At 46.7% G+C, this 20,303-nt stretch overlaps 1 protein-coding gene and 1 long non-coding RNA gene across 2 annotated transcripts; one reads left to right on the top strand and one right to left on the bottom strand.

Annotated features, from left to right (window-relative positions):
* The first annotated feature begins 8,758 nt into the window (after positions 1-8,758).
* On the top strand, positions 8,759-12,435 carry LOC136473344 (uncharacterized). Its single transcript, XR_010762589.1, has 2 exons — positions 8,759-9,301; positions 11,993-12,435. It is a non-coding gene; the product is annotated as an uncharacterized lncRNA (long non-coding RNA).
* A 3,998-nt stretch (positions 12,436-16,433) lies between these two features.
* LOC136469769 (uncharacterized) lies at positions 16,434-19,659 on the bottom strand. The gene is made up of 5 exons (XM_066467838.1): positions 19,057-19,659; positions 18,666-18,965; positions 18,036-18,587; positions 16,965-17,754; positions 16,434-16,888 (listed from the first exon to the last, which is right to left on the bottom strand). The coding sequence occupies exons 1-5, from the start codon at positions 19,657-19,659 to the stop codon at positions 16,434-16,436; spliced, it is 2,700 nt and encodes an 899-aa protein (XP_066323935.1).
* Positions 19,660-20,303: the final 644 nt, after the last annotated feature.

The following is a 20,303-nucleotide window of genomic DNA, read 5'->3' as shown; positions in this document are numbered from 1 at the left end:
GTACGCGCCTCTTTGTTGCTAGTGTGAGAGGGCCCACACTGATGCACCTCTTTACATGTGCCAAGCGACTATTTGCTAGACACGGCAGGAAGACAGTATGATGTGCTATACCTGTCTGCTTTTTTAACCAGAAGTGTATGATTGGACTTGACAGAATAAGAAGATAAATAAATACACCAAATAATAGTACAAGCGGCGTTCGTTTTTTCGCTGCATCTCTTGTGCTCAAGGATGGTCCAGACCACTGCCGTGCTTGGGGACTACCCAGAGCACTGCCGTGCTCGGGGACTGCCCAGACCACTACCATGCTAGGGGACTGCTACGACCACTACCATGCTCGGGGACTGCTCCGACCACTAATGTGCTCGGGAACTGTCCCGACCACTGTTCGGAGATCGTTCTCCTCGGCTACATGTGATTTGTACTCACATACAGTTGAGAGACATTTATTTAGACCTTGCTACAAGGCTTATTCTTCGCCTTCCAGCAAGCCCGGGGACTACATCGGTACGATGCACCTGCCGGTGCATCTCGTATCGCCTGTCCGACGATTGGGTTCTCAACTTAACTAGGAATTCTTTTTAGACCCTGGCACCACATGACTACGTCACCTACTACCAGGCTCGGGGACTAAGTGGGCACACTTCACCTTGCGGTGAATGTGTTTGTTTTTCGACCCCTACGCCTCTGATGATCAAGGATGCTACGCTTCAAGATTCACTTACATTTCTTTTCAGAAATACAAGTGGGCACACTTCACAGGATGGAAATCTTTTTCTTTTTTTCTTAAGAGCACCATGCATTCTTCAAACAACCTACTTCTCCGGCGATAACGGTGGTCAGAAATGTCAAGGACTCAAGCTTTACTATTCGGAGAAGGTTAAAATGGCGTGTCGCAGCATAATACATGGTGCTCGGGGACTAGCTGTGGGGGTATTAACCCATATACCCTTACGGCTAAGATTGGGCCGGCCCGGATCAGTGGGTCCGGTCCACCAAAAGACGACGCGCGGCCCGGCCAACCTGTTCGGAGTCCTGCGCAAGGAGTCAAGATAGATTTGGCGATCAAGCAAGATCTTGGTCGGTTAGAATAGGAATCCTTATCTGGTCACCTATGGCAATTGTAACTGACTAGGATTAGTTTCCAGATCTGTAACCCTGCCCCCGGACTATATAAGGCGGGCAGGGGACCCCTCTGAAAAACATCTCTCATTGACATACAGCAATACAATCAGATGCAGGACGTAGATATTACGCCTTTTTGGCGGCCGAACCTGGATAAAACCACGTGTCTGTCTTGCGTCACCGTCTTGTTTGTGGCTTGCGCATCTGTTTGCCGACAATCTACTACCTTGGGCATACCCCTAGGTAGACTGCCGACCATATTTCGTCGACACGCACGCTGAGCAATAAAATGGATGTAGCAACCAGTGGCAATTACATATGAAAAATACAATTGAGGAATTGCTAAATTACTAAATCTCTTCATAGATAAAAAAAATGTCTGGGTATAAAGTTTTCAGAGTATACTATTTTTCTGAAGAAATTTCAAATGTTAGGTTATGATAGTATTACAGAAATCTGTTGAAATTATCATGAAAAGAGAGGCCATCTTTCTTCTGCTAGCCTGCTACCTTACTCTGATTCACATGCCACCGGTCTTCAAAAAATTGCAACACAATGGATGCAGATATTTATACTAATGCATTCGTTGCTTTTATAATGTGTTCTATTAATTCACAAGAGTACATAATCCAAAAGAATAGCAAATGTAGTTGTCGATCATCAGTCAGAGAGTAGTGAAAGCTCCTACAACTATTGCCTCGAAGGGAGAAGGTCCCAAACACTGAGTATTAACTGTACTATCACTGCACCATGGATAAGTGTTTAGTGCCACAACTGTACATGCTGAACAAAGAATGCTAAAAACAATTCAACGAAGCATATTTCAGAAATGCAGTGAGAATAGAACCCAACTCTAGATCCAAATCTCCACATACCACACACCATAGTTTCAAGAAGAAATGGTGTAAAAACTCACATCAATCCTTAGCTTGAATGGCCTAGTAATGGTGTTTTTTCTACACTTTCCGGTTGTCCTGTTTCAGCATTTCAGCTACCTGCATTCAATCAATAGGTGAGATTTCAGTATTTCTTCAAGTACCTTCAGTATCTGTTAGATACAGATAACAACGGTGCTTTCAGTACCTTTCAAGTACTCTATTGGTCTATATGATCAAATGCAGAAGTGGTTACTGTTTGTAGCTTGTTGGTGTCAAGTAATTGAAGAAGCAAATGTTTGGCAAGCAGTCGCCTTTGTGTGAAGTAGCCACTTCTAATTCTGATTCTTGTCTCAAAAGTGCCATATAAAAAGAAAAAAAATACAAAAAGCAGGTAGCCAGCAACCCAACAATCCTAACTCGCAACCAAAATATTTAAGCTATCATCATAATAAATTTCAAGGCGCAATTTCTTAAAGCTATGTTCATACTGAAAACAAAACTTTTTGGTTACCACACAATAAACAATTCATGGTTGTTGATTATCATGTATTCCACTTTCGTAAACCTTTGAAGGAGAGCACACAAAAATAAAGGGGAAGCATGATGTTCATGTCATTCAGAAGGGGGAGGGTGGTTCCAACCTGAACACGAGCTTACAGGGGCATGATCTCAAGGACACATCACGCCACAGATCCCAGCTGCTGGAGCCGTACTCGAGCCGGCCGCCGCTGGATGACACCGATGCCGTTGTCGCAGGCCAAATCATTGATAGAGCGCGTGGAGCATGACGGGCTCGATGCCCCCATCCAGCAGGCCGGACCTCACGCTGCCTTTGGCCGGCCCTCGCCGTCCTAGGTCCGGATCAAGGCCGAGCACGTAGCTCTCCTCCGGTCGCTCTAGGCCCGGATTGAAGCTGAACAGCTGTCCTTCGGCCACCCTAGGCCTAGAACGAGGCCGAGCAGCTGTCCCCAGGGCACCCTTAGTCGGATCTGGGCCACGTGCGGGGATGCCATTGTCGGGGCTACGCCCCTGAGCCAACGAGGACAGAAGAGGGGCCGAGGGGAGCCAGCGAAGTGGGAGGCGAGGCGGTAGTGGGTGGTGTCTGAGTGCGTGGGGCAGCGGCGGCGGTCTTGTGCAGCGACGGTGGTAGTGGAGTTGGGCGGGCGGGCGTAGAGAGAGGTGGTGGCGTGATAAGAGCTGAGGGAGACTGAATGCAAATGTTAGGGTTTGCAATATTTGGGCCCAAGTCTTACCGTTAGTTAAGGGCCTTTTTTCATTTTCAATTTCCCGCGATGGACCTTTTGTTTGTTTTCAGTTCCCGCGGACGGACAGGCCCTGTATACCGACTAATAGTTCGTCCTTTTTATCGATCTATCCTGACCGATTGTCTAATTGTACAACTAAATATCTATACCGACCGATAGTTCAACGTAAAAGGTACATTTACCGACACTTGATTTGTGGGCAAACTATACCGACCGACGGTTCAACGGTATTAGTATATTTATAACGACACACGTGTGACGCTATATTAGTGTTGTGGTGTAGTGAAATTTAATTTTACTTTCATTGTTTTATCCCATAGATTCAAAACCAGGCTATACTCTCCTTTTCTTACACTCAATATATGAGCCAACATTCTAGTGTTGAGTTAGAATAATGCACATTTGTTGAGTACCTACTCTATATTCACCACGATGCAATAAGTATCTTGACCTTCATCTTTGTAAACTATCTCTTTGCAACTTGTTCCCATGGTGCAATGTATTTAGGCAATGATAGATTTGTTTACATCATTACTGTAAAATTTATAAAAATCACATATTGATCCTTCTCCACTATCTCACTTCCACCATTGGCCTAGCCACGCATCTTCATGGGCAAAGCCCAACCTAGATCCACTTTTTTTAATGTCACGGGGGGGTTACTCCCCACCTGAATGTATATTGATATAGCCCCAAATCGGCTCGTTTTATGTTTTACAACGTTGAGGAGGAAAAACAACAACAATGAGAAGACGCTCCAGCACCAAGGCGAAGAGTGGCAGAAACCACATATATACTAGCGAAATGCAAAGACTACCACAATAAGGCAGATGAGCTCTTCGACAATGCCTCCAGGGAGGTGAATGACGACAAAACATAATCATCATCGGCCAAGTAGTAGCTTGGCAAGGTTTTCTCCCGAGCCTTGTGTCAGCGGTAGCTTCACCGTGAGGGGGGTGCCAGCCGTCGCCACACCGTACATAGCTGTTGCCAGACTCGCCCGCAATGGTGGGAGGCGCACACCGGCAAGCGTCCACGCCTGGATGGAGTGAGGGCCAGCCGCCTCCACACAACATGGAGCCGTTCATGAACTCACCCGTGACAGTGGGAGGCGTGCACCGGCAAGCGTCCACGCCTGGACAGAGAGGTGAGGGTGCCGACCGTCGCCACAACGCACGGAGCCGTTCTCAGACTCGCCCGCAACGGTGGGAGGCGCACACCGGCAAGCGTCCACGCTTGGACGGAGCAGGTTGGCCGCTGCCACACCGCGCGGAGCCGTTCATGGACTTGATCACGATGGTGGGAGGCGTGCTCTGGCAATAAGACAGTCATTCCCTTCGATGATCTTCTTTTCCTCGTGAAGAGCAAAGATGGTCATTTTCCTTTATCTCCCATTGTCGAGCCTATGGAAATATTTGGTATTGTTATCGCCGTACAGCAGATCGATTGTTGTTTTGCATGAATGTATGCACCAATATAATTCTTCGGCATCCATTACATCAAGCAACTCAGCTTGTAGCTCCACATTTCTGATAAAGGCTGCTAGCTCAACCAAAAATTTATCTTTGTGCTTTTCATGTGATTCCCCATAAACAAACGACCATCAAATTTAATTTTACTTTCATTGTTTTATCCCATAGATTCAAAAGCAGGATATACTCTCCTTTTCTTACACTCAATATATGAGCGAACATTCTAGTGTTGAGTTAGAATAATGCACATTTGTTGAGTACCTACTCTATATTCACCACGATGCAATAAGTATCTTGACCTTCATCTTTGTAAACTATGTCTTTGCAACTTGTTCCCATGGTGCAATGTATTTAGGCAATGATAGATTTGTTTACATCATTACTGTAAAATTTATAAAAATCACATATCGATCCTTCTCCACTATCTCACTTCCACCATTGGCCTAGCCACGCATCTTCATGGGCAAAGCCCCAACCTAGATCCACTATTTTTTAATGTCACGGGGGGATTACTCCCCACCTGAATGTATATTGATATAGCCCCAAATCGGCTCGTTTTATGTTTTACAACGTTGAGGAGGAAAAACAACAACAACAAGAGGATGCTCCAGCACCAAGGCGAAGAGTGGCAGAAACCACAAATATACTAGTAAAATGCAAAGACTACCACAATAAGGCAGATGAGCTCTTCGACGATGCCTCCAGGGAGGTGAATGACGACAGAACATAATCATCATCGGCCAAGTAGTAGCATGGCAAGGTTTTCTCCCGAGCTTTGTGCTGGCGGTAGCTGCACCATGAGGGGGGGGTGCCAGCCGCCGCCACACTGTACATAGCCGTTGCCGGACTCGCCCGCAACGGTGGGAGGCGCACACCGGCAAGCGCCCACGCCTGGATGGAGGGAGGGCAAGCCGCCGCCACACCACACCACAAGGAGCCGTTCACGGACTCACCCGTGATAGTTGGACGCACACACCGGCAAGCGTCCACGCCTAGACAAAGAGGGGAGGGTGCCGACCGTCGCACAACGCACGGAGCCGTTCTCGGACTATCCCGCAACGGCGGGAGGTGCACACCGGCAAGCGTCCACGCTTGGACGGAGCGGGTTGGCCACCGCCACACCACGTGGAGCCGTGCATGGACTTGATCACGATGGTGGGAGGCATGCTCCGGCAATAAGACAGTCATTCCCTTCTATGATCTTCTTTTCCTCCTGAAGAGCAAAGATGGTCATTTTCCTTTATCTCACATTGTCGAGCCTATGGAAATATTTGGTATTGTTATCCCCGTACAGCAGATCGATTGTTGTTTTGCATGAATGTTTGCACTAATATAATTCTCCGGGATCCATTACATCAAGCAACTCAGCTTGTAGATCCACCTTTCTGTTAAAGGCTGCTAGCTCAACCAAAAATTTATCTTTGTGCTTTTCATGTGATTCCCCATAAACAAACGACCATCAAATACCACAATAAGGCAGATGAGCTCTTCGACGATGCCTCCAGGGAGGTGAATGACGACAGAACATAATCATCATCGGCCAAGTAGTAGCATGGCAAGGTTTTCTCCCGAGCTTTGTGCTGGCGGTAGCTGCACCGTGAGGGGGGGTGCCAGCCGTCGCCACACTGTACATAGCCGTTGCCGGACTCGCCCGCAACGGTGGGAGGCGCACACCGGCAAGCGTCCATGCCTGGATGGAGGGAGGGCAAGCCGCCGCCACACCACACCACATGGAGCCGTTCACGGACTCACCCGTGATAGTGGGACGCACGCACCGGCAAGCGTCCACGCCTAGACAGAGAGGGGAGGGTGCCGACCGTCGCACAACGCACGGAGCCGTTCTCGGACTAGCCCGCAACGGTGGGAGGTGCACACCGGCAAGCGTCCACGCTTGGACGGAGCGGGTTGGCCACCGCCACACCGCGTGGAGCCGTGCATGGACTTGATCGCGATGGTGGGAGGCGTGCTCCGGCAATAAGACAGTCATTCCCTTCGATGATCTTCTTTTCCTCGTGAAGAGCAAAGATGGTCATTTTCCTTTATCTCACATTGTCGAGCCTATGGAAATATTTGGTATTGTTATCCCCATACAGCAGATCGATTGTTGTTTTGCATGAATGTTTGCACTAATATAATTCTCCGGGATCCATTACATCAAGCAACTCAGCTTGTAGATCCACCTTTCTGTTAAAGGCTGCTAGCTCAACCAAAAATTTATCTTTGTGTTTTTCATGTGATTCCCCATAAACAAACGACCATCAAATTTTATTTTACTTTCATTGTTTTATCCCATAGATTCAAAAGCAGGATATACTCTCCTTTTCTTACACTCAATATATGAGCGAACATTCTAGTGTTGAGTTAGAATAATGCACATTTATTGAGTACCTACTCTATATTCACCACGATGCAAGTATCTTGACCTTCATCTTTGTAAACCTTTATCTCTTTGCAACTTGTTCCCATGGTGCAATGTATTTATGCAATGATATATTTTTTTACATCATTACTGTAAAATTTAGAAAAATCACATATCGATCCTTCTCCACTATCTCACTTCCACCATTGGCCTAGCCACGCATCTTCATGAGCAAAGCCCCAACCTAGATCCACTTTTTTAATGTAACGGGGGGATTACTCCCCACCTGAATGTATATTGATATAGCCCCAAATTGGCTCGTTTTATGTTTTACAACGTTGAGGAGGAAAAACAACAACAATGAGAAGACGCCCCAGCACCTAGACGAAGAGTGGTAGAAACCACAAATATACTAGCGAAATGCAAAGACTACCACAATAAGGCAGATGAGCTCTTCGACGATGCCTCCATGGAGGTGAATGACGACAAAACATAATCATCATCGACCAAGTAGTAGCTTGGCAAGGTTTTCACCCGAGCCTTGTGCCGGCGGTAGCTGCACCGTAAGGGGGGTGCCAGCCGCCGCCACACCGTACGGAGCCGTTCCCAGACTCGCCCGCAACGTTGGGAGGCGCACATCGGCAAGCGTCCATTCCTGGATGGAGGGAGGGCCGGCAGTCGCCACACAACATGGAGCCATTCACGGACTCACCTGTGACAGTGGGAGGCGCGCACCGGCAAGCGTCCACGCCTGGACAGAGAGGGAAGGGTGCCGACTGTCGCCACAACGCACGGAGCCGTTCCCGGACTCGCCCGCAACGGTGGGAGGCGCACACCGGCAAACGTCCATGCTTGGATAGAGCGGGTTGGCCACCGCTACAGCATGCGGAGCCGTTCACGGACTTGATCGCAATGGTGGGAGGCGCACACCAGCAAGCGTCCATGCCTGGACGGATAGGGGAGGGTGCCGGCCGCTGCCACACCGTGCGGAGCCATTCTCGGACTCGCTCGCGTTGGTGGGCAGCATGCATCGGCAAGCGTCCATGCCTGGATAGGGGAAAGGGGTGCCGGCCGCCGCCACACCTCGTTGAGTCGTTCTTGGACTCGCCCGCAATGGTGGGAGGCGCGCACCGGCAAGCGCCCGTGCCTAGACAGATGGATGGGGGGTGCTGGTCGCCACCATACCGCGCAGAGCTGTTCCTAGACTCGCCCACAACGATGGGAGGCACGCACCGGCAAGCGTCCGGGCTGGCAAGGCGGGAGAAGAGGAACGAAGAGGACGTATCCAAGGAGGAAGCGGCGTCCGCAGACGTCACTGTGTGGGCTTTCGCCCTTGCCTCAAACATCCCTTCTGCTGTGTCGCAGTGCACCACGTTGGGTGTAGTGGTAGCGGCCGCTGCCACACGGGGACGGCGGACCACGGCCGGGGACCCATTTTCGGAAATTAAAATTTATCGGGGTCATAGATAAAGAGGATAAACAGGATATATTGGAAATATCGAACTAAATTCAAATAAAGGTAATTTGAATTTAAGTAAATTTAAACAAAATTTGTACGAAAAAGATAGATATTTTCTTATCGGCACCTACCGATAAAAAGGATATATCAGAAATATCAGGAGATTTCGGCCGAAAAAGGAAACGATGGCTAGGGTACGGTAGAGGCGCTGACCACTGCCACACGAGGACGGCAGGTCCGCCAGGCGAGTGCCCCCACCGGATCCGGCCACCGGGCCCAGGCCCAGCATGCCATGCCGGCGAAGCCGTAGCCAGCGCAGCTCCCGCACCGTCGCAAGGCCTGCGCGGCACAGCCCGGACCATCCTGGCATGGAGGCCAGGCACTGCAGGAAGACCCGCCGGAGCCCAGGCTGACTACCACCACAACTGGGCAGATCTGGATGGCAGCACGTGGATCCGGCCATCCCCGCTCAGTTCCAGCCATCCTCCGAGCAGATCCGGAGCCGGAGCAAGGAAAGGAGACAGGGCTGTCGAGAAGAAAGAAGAGGGCTGTAGGAGGGAGGAGAGGAGGGAGAAGGGACTAACAGCGTGCGGCGGCCCTCGCTGCCCGCCGCCGCCACCTGTGCAGTCGTCGTCCGAGGCGGCGGCCGCGGCCGTCCGGGCTCGCGCGCTTGGAGGGAGGTGAGCGGAGGTCGCTCCGCATTGCCACCCCGAGGACAACCTTGGTCGCCTTCTTTCAACCAGGCAATCACCTAGATCCACTTTTATATTATAACCAATTAGCTCACAAATAATATTCTGCTATACACACTTTTTCAGTGTGTTTTTTCTCCATTGAACTTAATTGATGTATAGCTTATGTTATCAACACGTTAGACCCAATCCTTTCATCAAAAGAACAATAACAACCATAAAACATATGGTTGGACCATATAATTTACTTTTGACTTTTTGATCAAGTTGGACCTGCATCATTGTTGGTTTTCTTATCGTTTCCCTTGAGAGTTGAGACGCACGCATATATACCACCCTTATCAACTTAATGAAAATGAACTATGAAATAATATTGAACTTTGATCTCTACACCAAACTACACTTCTTTCCTCGATATCATATTTGACGTGGTTGAAATTTGTGCACCATTTTTGCTCTTGATCAAAGCGAACTCGGCTCCTCCGAAGTATAGAACCTTCCGGTGGCTAACCAAATCTGCTATGTGCATTCTAATAGGAGAAGAATCCTACCTTTTCTGCTGTGCTTCTATAGATGTTCATCTAGAAGTCCCTATATTTATCGGCATTTACAACATGCGAATATACTGACAATGCCTCCAATCGCAGAGAGGACCGGTTTCATATATGTGTAGGCTAAGTAGCTTCTGTGCACTTATCAAATACCTTAACTATTTATACCTAATGTTAAAGAGAGAAGAGATTCTTCCATCGGTCTTTTTTTTTTTACTTCCCACAATGCCCTCCACGTCCGTATGTGACCCGAACTCACGACTCGTCCTCAGAAGCTAGAACAACATGTGTCTTATGACCGTACAGAGTCTGATTCCAAAATACATCGAGCGACGGTATGGAGTCCAACTCCAGGACTTATTGGAATAGAAGTCACAGATATTGAGTAGTGTTGACACCAAAATTTGGGTCAGTGTAGCGCCCTTGGATTTCATCATTTGTTAAGGAAAGCCAAAGAGTCTTCAGGATTAGCTAGCCAAAAGGGCATCGGGATAGGCTGAATTCCATGATGTCACTGTTTCAAAAATGGACTGTGTCGACGGAAGATGACGGCAATCAGGAGCAGAAAGGCATGGTGGACTCCATAGAAGGGAAAGATTAGAGTCCAAATTATCTTAATTTATAATGTCCGTCTTCTTTTATGAATTTTGAAACCAGTCTTGTTCGACCAGGACTCGAAGTCAAACCTCAGGTATAAATATTAGACCCCGACTATTGTAATAGACATCTCTCATTGATCAATCAAACCAGTACCTTTACTTTTTTGTTTACGCCACCCCTTAGGAGTAGGAGTAGAGTAGATTTCGACGAGTTCTTCGGGCAAGCAGGGCTGCATCGGTTAGGTCCAACCTCCGGTTTGTTTGTGAGTATATGTCACGACTTATACTTTGTTTATAAGGTTGCATCGGTCTGGCTCAACCTCTTGTAAGCTTTGCATAAGTTAGTTATTATCAGTTATTGTAAGGTTGCATCGGTCTGGCTCGAATCTCTTACAATCTCTGATACAAGTTACCCCCTCGATTCTTATCAAAATTTATAAGGTTGCATCGGTCTGGCTTGATCTCGTACAAATTTTGATACGAATTAGTTATCGGTTAAATCTATTAAGATTGGTAGGGTTTTCTTGTTGTTTTTAATAGATTTGCTAGTTATCGATCTTGTTATAATTAGTACTTTTACTATTTGTAACAACATCACCCTTTACCCAAATAAGATTGAAACAGATCGACTTTATATCTCTTTGAACTATCGTCTCATTGCTTTATCATGTTCACATCCCACTTTGACGATGGTTCCGGCTAGATTAGTTGTTTTGTTCCAATCTTGATCGAAGATAGCATGTGTGGTCAAGGCGTGCTTGACCCTAAGTAAGCTTATTAGTTGATGAGATCTAGTCTAGAACTGCTTTGAACTATTAGCACTATAGATCGGAATTATTATGGCTGCCATCGATCCGGTCGACCCCTACTGTTAGCACTATAGATCGGAAATCATTAATTAATAAGTCTTGCTTATGGTCAAGCATAGCCTCTGGCTGCATGCCATATTTGCATCGGCTATTTAGCCGATCGCCTGAGCTTTTATGATCGTAACATGCTTTCATGATTCCGTTAAGTATGAACAAACTCATATTCTTCGAAGGTATGATCTGTTATCTTTATGATGGCTGCCATCGATCTGGTCGAACCCCACTATTAGAGATAATAGGTTAGATTTGATAGGTTTATGGGTCTGTCTATGTTTAATGGCCGAGTGTTTGCATGTTATGAACCTTCTTTCATCAAAATGGGTCATTTTAGCCACTAGCCTGCTTATTGAGAACATATTGGCTATTCATATGTTTGTACTTGTTTTTATCCTGGTTAAAGGCTAGTATGTTTTCTCAATTAATATAGATGCTTTCATGTTTATCCATCACACTTTTACATGTTCTCATGATCATCGGCTGTTAAGATCTATACATTTAAATACCTGATAATTACCGACATGCTTATTTTATTCATTTTGCATCATGAACATGCTGGATATCGACTCTCTAGTCGATAGCCTTATCTCATCGGCTACTTAGCTGCACATTTGAAACTGTCTGGAGCAACACCGGCATGTTCTACCTTAAATTACTGATTAATCTTTCCTCTTTGTCAATTGCATGGTCAAATTAACTGGCACACCCTATATCGCGACCATCCAGTCCGGTGTTTCCCTAAGTCCGGGGAGAGCTTGGGATCTGCTCCACGTGGTTTCTCTCGGCTTGCTCTACGTGCTGGCGGCGAGGCTCGGCCCGTCACATTTTGCCGTCAACAAGTAGATTTCAAGATGCATATCGTTCAACTGACCACGCGCGCAGGGGCATATTTTCTTGTACAATATATATATAAGTGTAAGGTTAGGTGAACCATATAGCCTGATGCTAGAGTTGCTAAGTTACTGTCATGTGAACCCCAGATGATCATTTTGTTCTAGCTTGGACGTGTAAAGGGTAGGCTGACTTGCAAACATAATCTACTATTCGAGAATCGGCCGAACAATGCATTGGGATAAAGTTGAAGGTTAGCATGCCTTTACAACATTGGGGACAGCACATAATTTCAGTTACCAACGGTGGCTTAGTTTTAATTGAGATCTTGGCTGTAATAGGGCTCTACCTGCAACCACTTTTGTCTTAAGGTCAAACAGATTTTGTATCAACGCTAGTTATCTTTTAGCTTTAATTTGTGTGTGTGTGTGTGTGTGTGTGTGTATATATATATATATATATATATATATATATATATATATATATATATATATATATATATATATATATATATATATATATATATATATATATATAGAGAGAGAGAGAGAGAGAGAGAGAGAGAGAGAGAGTGTTGCTGTTGTGTTGATGTGTGTAGATTATTTGGATGGCTTAGTTGAAAAGGAAGCTAGTATGAGTGGCATCAATTATTCAAATGGTGTCATTGTTTATAGCGATACCTTCGCGGTAAAGTTTTGGCTCAATAGAAACAAATTTTGTCTCACGGCCTAACAAATTTTGTATTGAGGTTACTTATTATTTTACTAGCTTTTCGAACAGTGGTTGAGTATAGTTAGTTAGATATCACTGTATATGTGCGCGCCCGCCTGCAAAACTGAAGTGTTAGAGTATGTTTGGTTCGTGTCCACAACTTACCACATCATAGATTAGTTATACCATATTTTTTTACAGTTTTTTGGTTCACTGTCCATGCACTGTCGTAAACATAGTGTGTCATATTTTTTAGCATCCTATTCCATACGTCGTAGACTCATTTTCATCGAAACTTTGCAACAAGGTGTGACTTCGGTTTCACTTGTCACACTTCCTGAGAGAATTTTTTTTAATTTTAACATTTTTTTGGAAACTAATTTTAAATCAAACACTGTTTGTTTTTTATTTCTAAATCTAACATTTTTTGTCGCGTCTATTGCGATGGCGCGGTGAAACACCTGTGCCGCGCCATGCATGGTGACGCGGCTGAAGGATGACGTGACGAAGACCGATGACGTGGTAGGGTAGCGACACGCCCTGATCGGTGGGCCGGCAGCGACGTGCCCCGGTCGCCTGGCCCTGACCTGCCCGTGCGGGGCTCGATGCGCTGCTCCTCGGAGTAACGCATCTGTAAACCTCAGACCAAATGGAGACGAGGAAAGAGAAGCTTCTCATCACCTTTTTATAACAAGTACAAGGCCTTGTTTAGATTGCAAGTTTTTTCACTCTCTCTTCATCACATCAAATCTTTGGATACATGCATGGAGTATTAAATTTAGATAAAAAAATAACTAATTACACAGTTTGATTGTAAATTACGAGACGAATCTTTTGAGCCTAGTTAGGCCATGATTGGACAATAATTGTCAAATACAAACAAAAGTGTTACAGTGCCAAATACTGATTCCTAACCCCAATCTAAATAAGGCCCCAGTATGGTTTGACAAAGATGGCGACCTTGCCAAGAAGATAAAAAAAAAGATGGTAAGTACAGTACATAACTGTAGCGCCCTGCAAAGGTCCTGATTTACCCAGCTACTAGGAGCACCCTGTACCGAAATCACGGGCAGCGGTAAAACAGGTGAGGTGAGCACGGGTTAGCGCGTGTTTAGTTTCAGGAGGTTGGAATTTGGGGGCTAATATAGCACTTTCGTTTTTATTTGGTAATTAGTGTTCAATTATGGACTAATTAGGCTCAAAACGTTCGTCTCGTAATTTCCCACCAAACTGTGCAATTAGTTTTTTTTTCGTCTACATTTAATGCTCCATGCACGGGCCGCAAACATTTGATGTGATAGGTACTGTAGTACTTTTTAAAAATTTTGGGTGAAACTAAACAAGGCGTTAAAAGTTTTAATTTAATGATGCGAGCAACGTACCACAACAGCAAACTCCACACTACAGGGCTGCAGGGCCGAGTGACCGTCAAAGCAAAACTGCTCGCTGTAACCGACTGACGACGGCGAGCATTCAGAATGGTCAATGAAATACACGTACTGTACTAGTACTGGACATCCAGACTGACAGCTTGCAGCCTGTTCGTTTGGCTGTGGCTTGTCGTAAATGATCGTAAATTTTCAGCCGGCGGAACAGTATTTTTCTCTCACACAAACCAGCCAGTAGTACTTCTTCACGAACCAGCAACGATACGAACCAGCCAACCGAACAGGTCGTATTGGACATTTCGGACATTTTTATATTGTGCGTAGATGACATTTCGGATATATTTTCATAACTGGCGTGTGTAGGATTCCAGGTACTAGTGTGAGGACCCGTTTGGAGGAGCTCCGGGGGGCTCCGGCTCTGGTACTGTTCATGTATTGTAGCACGGAGCCGGCGGAGCTTGAAATCGTGGCTTCGCCGGCTCCTCTTTTCGGCTTCTTTGCAGTTCATTTTGCGCCTCGATTTCCGAAACGGCTCCTGCTACAGTGTCGCTACAGTCCGAGGTGAGGAGCCGGAGCCGCCGGAGCAGCGCCAAACGCGTCCTGAGTGTGTGACAAGGTACTGTTAATGGTGACTACTCCTAATTAACTAGTGTTATGTAGCAAGGTTAGAGCAGGGACCTCTTGATCATAGGTCATAAGCCCACATAAGCTTGCCATGTTTGCTTCGTACACACACATCACTATTGCACTTAGATTTATAGTTATCTTAAGTCAATATTTTAAGTTTGATCATATTTATAGGAAAGAGCGCTTAGATTTATGACACCACATTAGCATAATTAAAAACACCGTAAACTATATTTTTATAATATATTCATTCAATGTCATAAACATTTGTATTTTTTATACACATTTAGTTAAACATAGATTTTTTTTATTTAAGACAATTTTAGAAATTGATTTATTTAGAAACGAAAGGAATATGATGTTGTAACTACCGTGGGTCCCCTAAATCCTGTCGAATCTGGCGTTTTGCATTTTGCATACGTAAGCCTAGAGTGCTATTTCTTTTCCCACGTACTCCCTCCATCCCAAATAATACATGTATCAATTATTAAAAAGTCAAAACTTAAAACAATAGAAATTAGCATCGATATATGTATTTTTAAATAAGTTTATTATGAAAATATATTGTATGTTTAATTCAATAACAATAAATATTCATCATGAATACTAATACATTTCTATATATATAGTTGGAAGTGCTTGTTTTCGTATTGGAAGTGCTGAACTGCAACATGTACCGCCAACCGCCTTCAATCTGTCTGGCAGGTCACTGGTACCAGGCCTCTCAATTCGCACGCGAAGTTGAGACACTGTCGTCGCCGCGGGTGTCGCGAGAAGTGACGTTGGGGAGCAGAAGCATGCTTGGGCCCCAACCCAGGCATGAGGAAAGAAAGAAACTTTGGGCGCGTCCCAGAGGGCAGACGGCGACGAGCGAGGCGTGCAGGTGCAGCAGGGCCAACCGGACATGGCAGCGTGGTTCATGCGGGTGCGTGCGCGACACGCAGCCACGGCGCCCGTGCCCTGCGCGGCACAGGGACGGGAGAGCGGCGGCACAGGGACGGTCACTCGGCCCTGCAGTAGTCTGGAGTTTGCTGTTGTGGCAGGTTGCTCGCATCATTAAGCCCTTGTTTAGTTGCCAAAATATCCCAAAAATAATTGTAGCCATGAAGTTGCTTAAAAAGTGTGCACTGTAATTTTTCATGGGGCGTTTAGTTTCCAAAATCTAAAAAACTAATGTACAATATTTAATGAACTGCATGTAGCTTATTAATGGCATGCATGCATGACATTGCATGCAAGTAAAGCATGCTTTGACATCCACCCAGGCATATGAAACTCCATAAAGCGCCTAGAATCCGCGCTCTCGCAGCCATCCTGATTACTGTTCCGGTCCGTCCTTCCAGTGTTAGGCGCCCACGTGTTTTGTCTAAAATGTTTCTTATGCACCCTATGGTAGCCGGGCTCAGAGTCAACACGCTGACTGCCAGTGTCAGGAGTCATTGCATCTGTCCTGGCGCCTCCTCAACAGCACAGCAATCAACGTAAACCAACAATTATTGGTAAACAAATCAAATGGCCAATGTTCTTGCAGCAATGTTTCTCGGACAAAAAAATACAATTACAGTCAAAAAAATTTACAGTTACACAGTCGCCTCAAAAAGACGACCAAATCATGTTCGATTAGCCAAACCGATTGTGATGGATTCCCGAAATACATTCATAAGCTCGGAATCAGAACTATCGCTTGGAGGAATAGTTTCCGGCTGATCGGCATAGGCTTCTGCCGGCACATAGTTGTCATCCCGGTCACACCGAGCAAAGTGCTGATCCCCTATGCCACTCACCCTTATGAAGTTATGCAGGGCACAACATGCAACAATGATTTGACTTTGTATATGGGGGGCATAACTAGGGACTTCTTTCATCATCAGCCACTTCATTTTCAACACTCCAAATGACCTTTCTATGACATTCCTAAGTGACGAATGTGCATAATTGAAGATCTCAGTTTTACCTTGGGGTTCTGGTGCCTCTCGGTACTCCTGTAGGTGGTACTTTGTTCCCTTGTACGGTGCAAGATAACCTGGTCGGTTAGCGTACCCCGAGTCCACAAGGTAATATTTGCCTATACCATCCAAACAATAGTTAGTATCATGAACTTGAACTCGTATGCACAAAAGTATAACCAACTAATTGTATACCTGTTGGTGGATGTGGAAACACGTTGGTGTATGTTGTTGTCGCATCATTGAAGACCCTCATGTCATGTACTGAACCCGGCCAGCCAGCTAGGACGAATGTAAATCGCATGTCGAAGTCACACACAACCAAGATATTCTGTGTTGTCATCCCCTTGCGGCACAGGTGCTGCACAAACTTATCACTAGGCACCACACAGGGGACATGAGTCCCATCTATCGCCCCTATACGGTCCTTGAAGTAGGGATAGAACCTAGGATTTTTTAGCCTATCATGCATAGTGCTGAAATTTGGGTCATTAGGCCTAATGATGTCAGCAGCAAGCTTGACAACAGACTTCAACACCCTATGAAACATGCTATGCATAGTCCCAAGTGACCTCTCAAACCTATCCTCCGCTTGCCTAACAGATTGTGGAGCCCCCACCATCCACAGAAACATCCCAAGAGCCTCAATAGATGCTGATTTGCTATTAGATTTCGGCCCATATGATTCTACCAACAAATCATGCAGACTGTGGAACATATCAGGGCTCATTCTGAACATGTTATAACAGGCCTTCCTATTTCCTAGTTTACTATGTACCCATTCCAAACCAGTAATGACTGGCTGTCTATACTCTGACCTTGACAAGTGCTTGTCAATGTGGTAGGCATACTGGTACATACCGTACAGGAAAGCATCGTCATCATCCTCCGCCTCCATCCAGTCACTGATGAACTCATCCAAATCATTCTCATAACAATCTTGCCTCGATGACATCAGTCCCGTCACTATTGCTTGGACATCCTCCTGTCAAAATGAAAAATAGTTCCAATCAGTTTTCAACATCAACTAGGCAACATTAGCATGCATCCCTATTCAAACGGACTGATGCCAGTTACTCAAACTCATGCACTAATACATCAACAGATCATAGCCATATCCAGTCATACGACAATTAAGCAGTTCAAGTGTTTGACATGACATACTTAGGTCAATGACAAATGACACCCACCACACCTCACATAGTTCTAATGACATAACTTATTAACTACGTAGAAAGCTTAAGAAAATAAGGTCTAGGGGAGGACCCCGATGTATTGCTTAATCGTCAGCATCCTTCCTTGGGGCGAGGAGCTTATGAAGAAGTTCATAACAGGCTCACTCTGCACGATCTTGAGCACGGCCATCCACTCAGCTGGGGTCTCTTCAGTTGCACCACACTGTCTTGCCAATTGTAGCACTAGTTCCACCTTCCTCTCCAGCGCCTTGCTGTGGTCCTCAATTTTTTGGTTCCTCTCTTGCCACATGGCTGTCATCCTCTCAAGCCTCTGCCTTGAAATATCATTGTGTTCCTTCATGTGACCATCCATGGTCCTGACAGCGGGGCTCTTGGACCTCTTGCTCGGGCTGGAGGCAGTTGTGCTGGTGCTGCTTGCCCTCTTAGTGCCGACACTAAGTGGCGTAAGTTGGTCGTCGTGCTCATCATTGGAGTCGTCATCTGAACTTTCCACGTCAACTGTATTGCTTTGTGCAGGACAGAACGAGGTTGAGCCATCAACAGCGTTGCCGGCGAACATCCGGTCCAAATCGTCCAAGTACGGAGGCCACCCGTCCTTGAGCTTCTTCCACTCCGGGTGTCCCTGAAAAACCGGTATAGGTGAATCATTGAATATTAACATTTTAACAGTACATGATTCAACATAAGATTGCTTACATACCACCGTACGAGAGTCCCACCAAGCATCAGTAGCAAGGATGGAGCCATCGTCTCTCCTGCCTAAGCCAGTGCCTTTCCGGAGGTCATTTATAAAATGCCATAAATGCCTGAGCTGGCGTAACTTACTTTTGAACTGGTCCTTGTCATGAACCAAGGTTGTTGCTGCATAATACCTTGCAATCAGATCTCTCCACCCTGACTTGTTCATGCAGCCGTGGACACAGATGCCACTGTCAATTTGGTGGCACCAGATTTGGCAAAACTTGCTTATATTGGGCTCTGACCAGTTCCCCTGTCGTTCCTAGCCTAAACGATTTCATAAGACATGATTGCACACCGATGAACAGGCAATGATGGGGCGAACAGAAAATGCTTCAAACACAATAGTATACATGAGCAATGCAAGATAGACGATGGGTGAGGAAAACTACCGGGATGTGACCCACGGGGGTAGCATGCATCGGGTTCACGATGTCGTCGTCCACGTGTGGGACAGCCCCGCGATGGCGGCGACGGCGGCCCCTTCCTCCACCCTCGATGGCTGAGGCAGAGGCGCGACCACGATGGACGCGCGGCACGCGGTCGCCTCCGACAGCTTCTGATGTGGCGCGGCCTCCCGTGCCGTCACCGCCTTCTCCAAAGCGGGCGCTGCGAGGCTGCTCGTAGGTGAGGTTCCGCCGCCGAGGAACACGGATGGGAGGCGGCCCCATCTGGCTACCACCAGGGTCGGACCGAAGGTCGGCGTCGTAGCCGTCCATGGCAGCCCATCCCCCGCCGTCGTTGAGGTCCAGGGAATCAAGGCCCCAGCGGGGAGGGTTCACGCCGCTGGACCCCGTGTACGGTGGCGATGGGTCGGTGAAGCCCTCATACAACGACGATCCCAAAAGCGGGTTCGCCCCCGCCAGGAAGTCCCTCGTGCCGTCATTGCTGCCGGAGCCGCCGTCGAAGTTCGCGTTGCCACCTCCGTTGAAGCCGTCATCATGGAAGCCGTCCATCTACGAAGCCACGCCCGTGCAGCGACTAGATCCGGGCACGCCACGCGTAGATCTACCGGTCGGGGTGGTGGATCTAGGCGTGCGCGTGCGCTAGCTTCGGCGGCGAGCGGCGGGGCCACCGAGGGGAGATGCGTGCGGGGGAGAGCGGGGCTAGGGTTGACGAATGCGCGAATGGAGGGGTGCTGCCTGCCGACGCAGTGTGCCACGTGGTTTTGCGGCTGCCGTTGGGCCTCAGGCCGAAAAACGTACGCGGGCCGCTTTTCACCCCCCGTTTAGTTCCAAACTCCAAAAACTGGCCCAATTTCGAAATTTGGTTCCCCAACTAAACACGGGCTAAATTAAAACTTTTAACCCATGCTCACCTCACCTGTTTTACCGCTGCCTGTGATTTCGGTATAGGGTGCTCCTAGTAGCTGGGCAGGTCAGGACCTTTGTAGCTTCATGAATTCAGGTCTGGTTTAGTTCTAAAAAATTTTCACCTCAAATTATCACATTGAATCTTGCGGCACATGTATGGAGTATTAAATATAGACGAAAAAAAACTAATTGCACAGTTTGGTTAGAAATCGCGAGACGAATGTTTTAAGACTAATTAGTCTATGATTAGCCATAAGTGCTACAGTACTAATATGCGCTAATGATGG

Source organism: Miscanthus floridulus, chromosome 8 (assembly GCF_019320115.1).
Source record: "Miscanthus floridulus cultivar M001 chromosome 8, ASM1932011v1, whole genome shotgun sequence".
Lineage (NCBI taxonomy): Eukaryota > Viridiplantae > Streptophyta > Magnoliopsida > Poales > Poaceae > Miscanthus > Miscanthus floridulus.
This window is presented reverse-complemented; position numbering and strand designations above follow the sequence as displayed.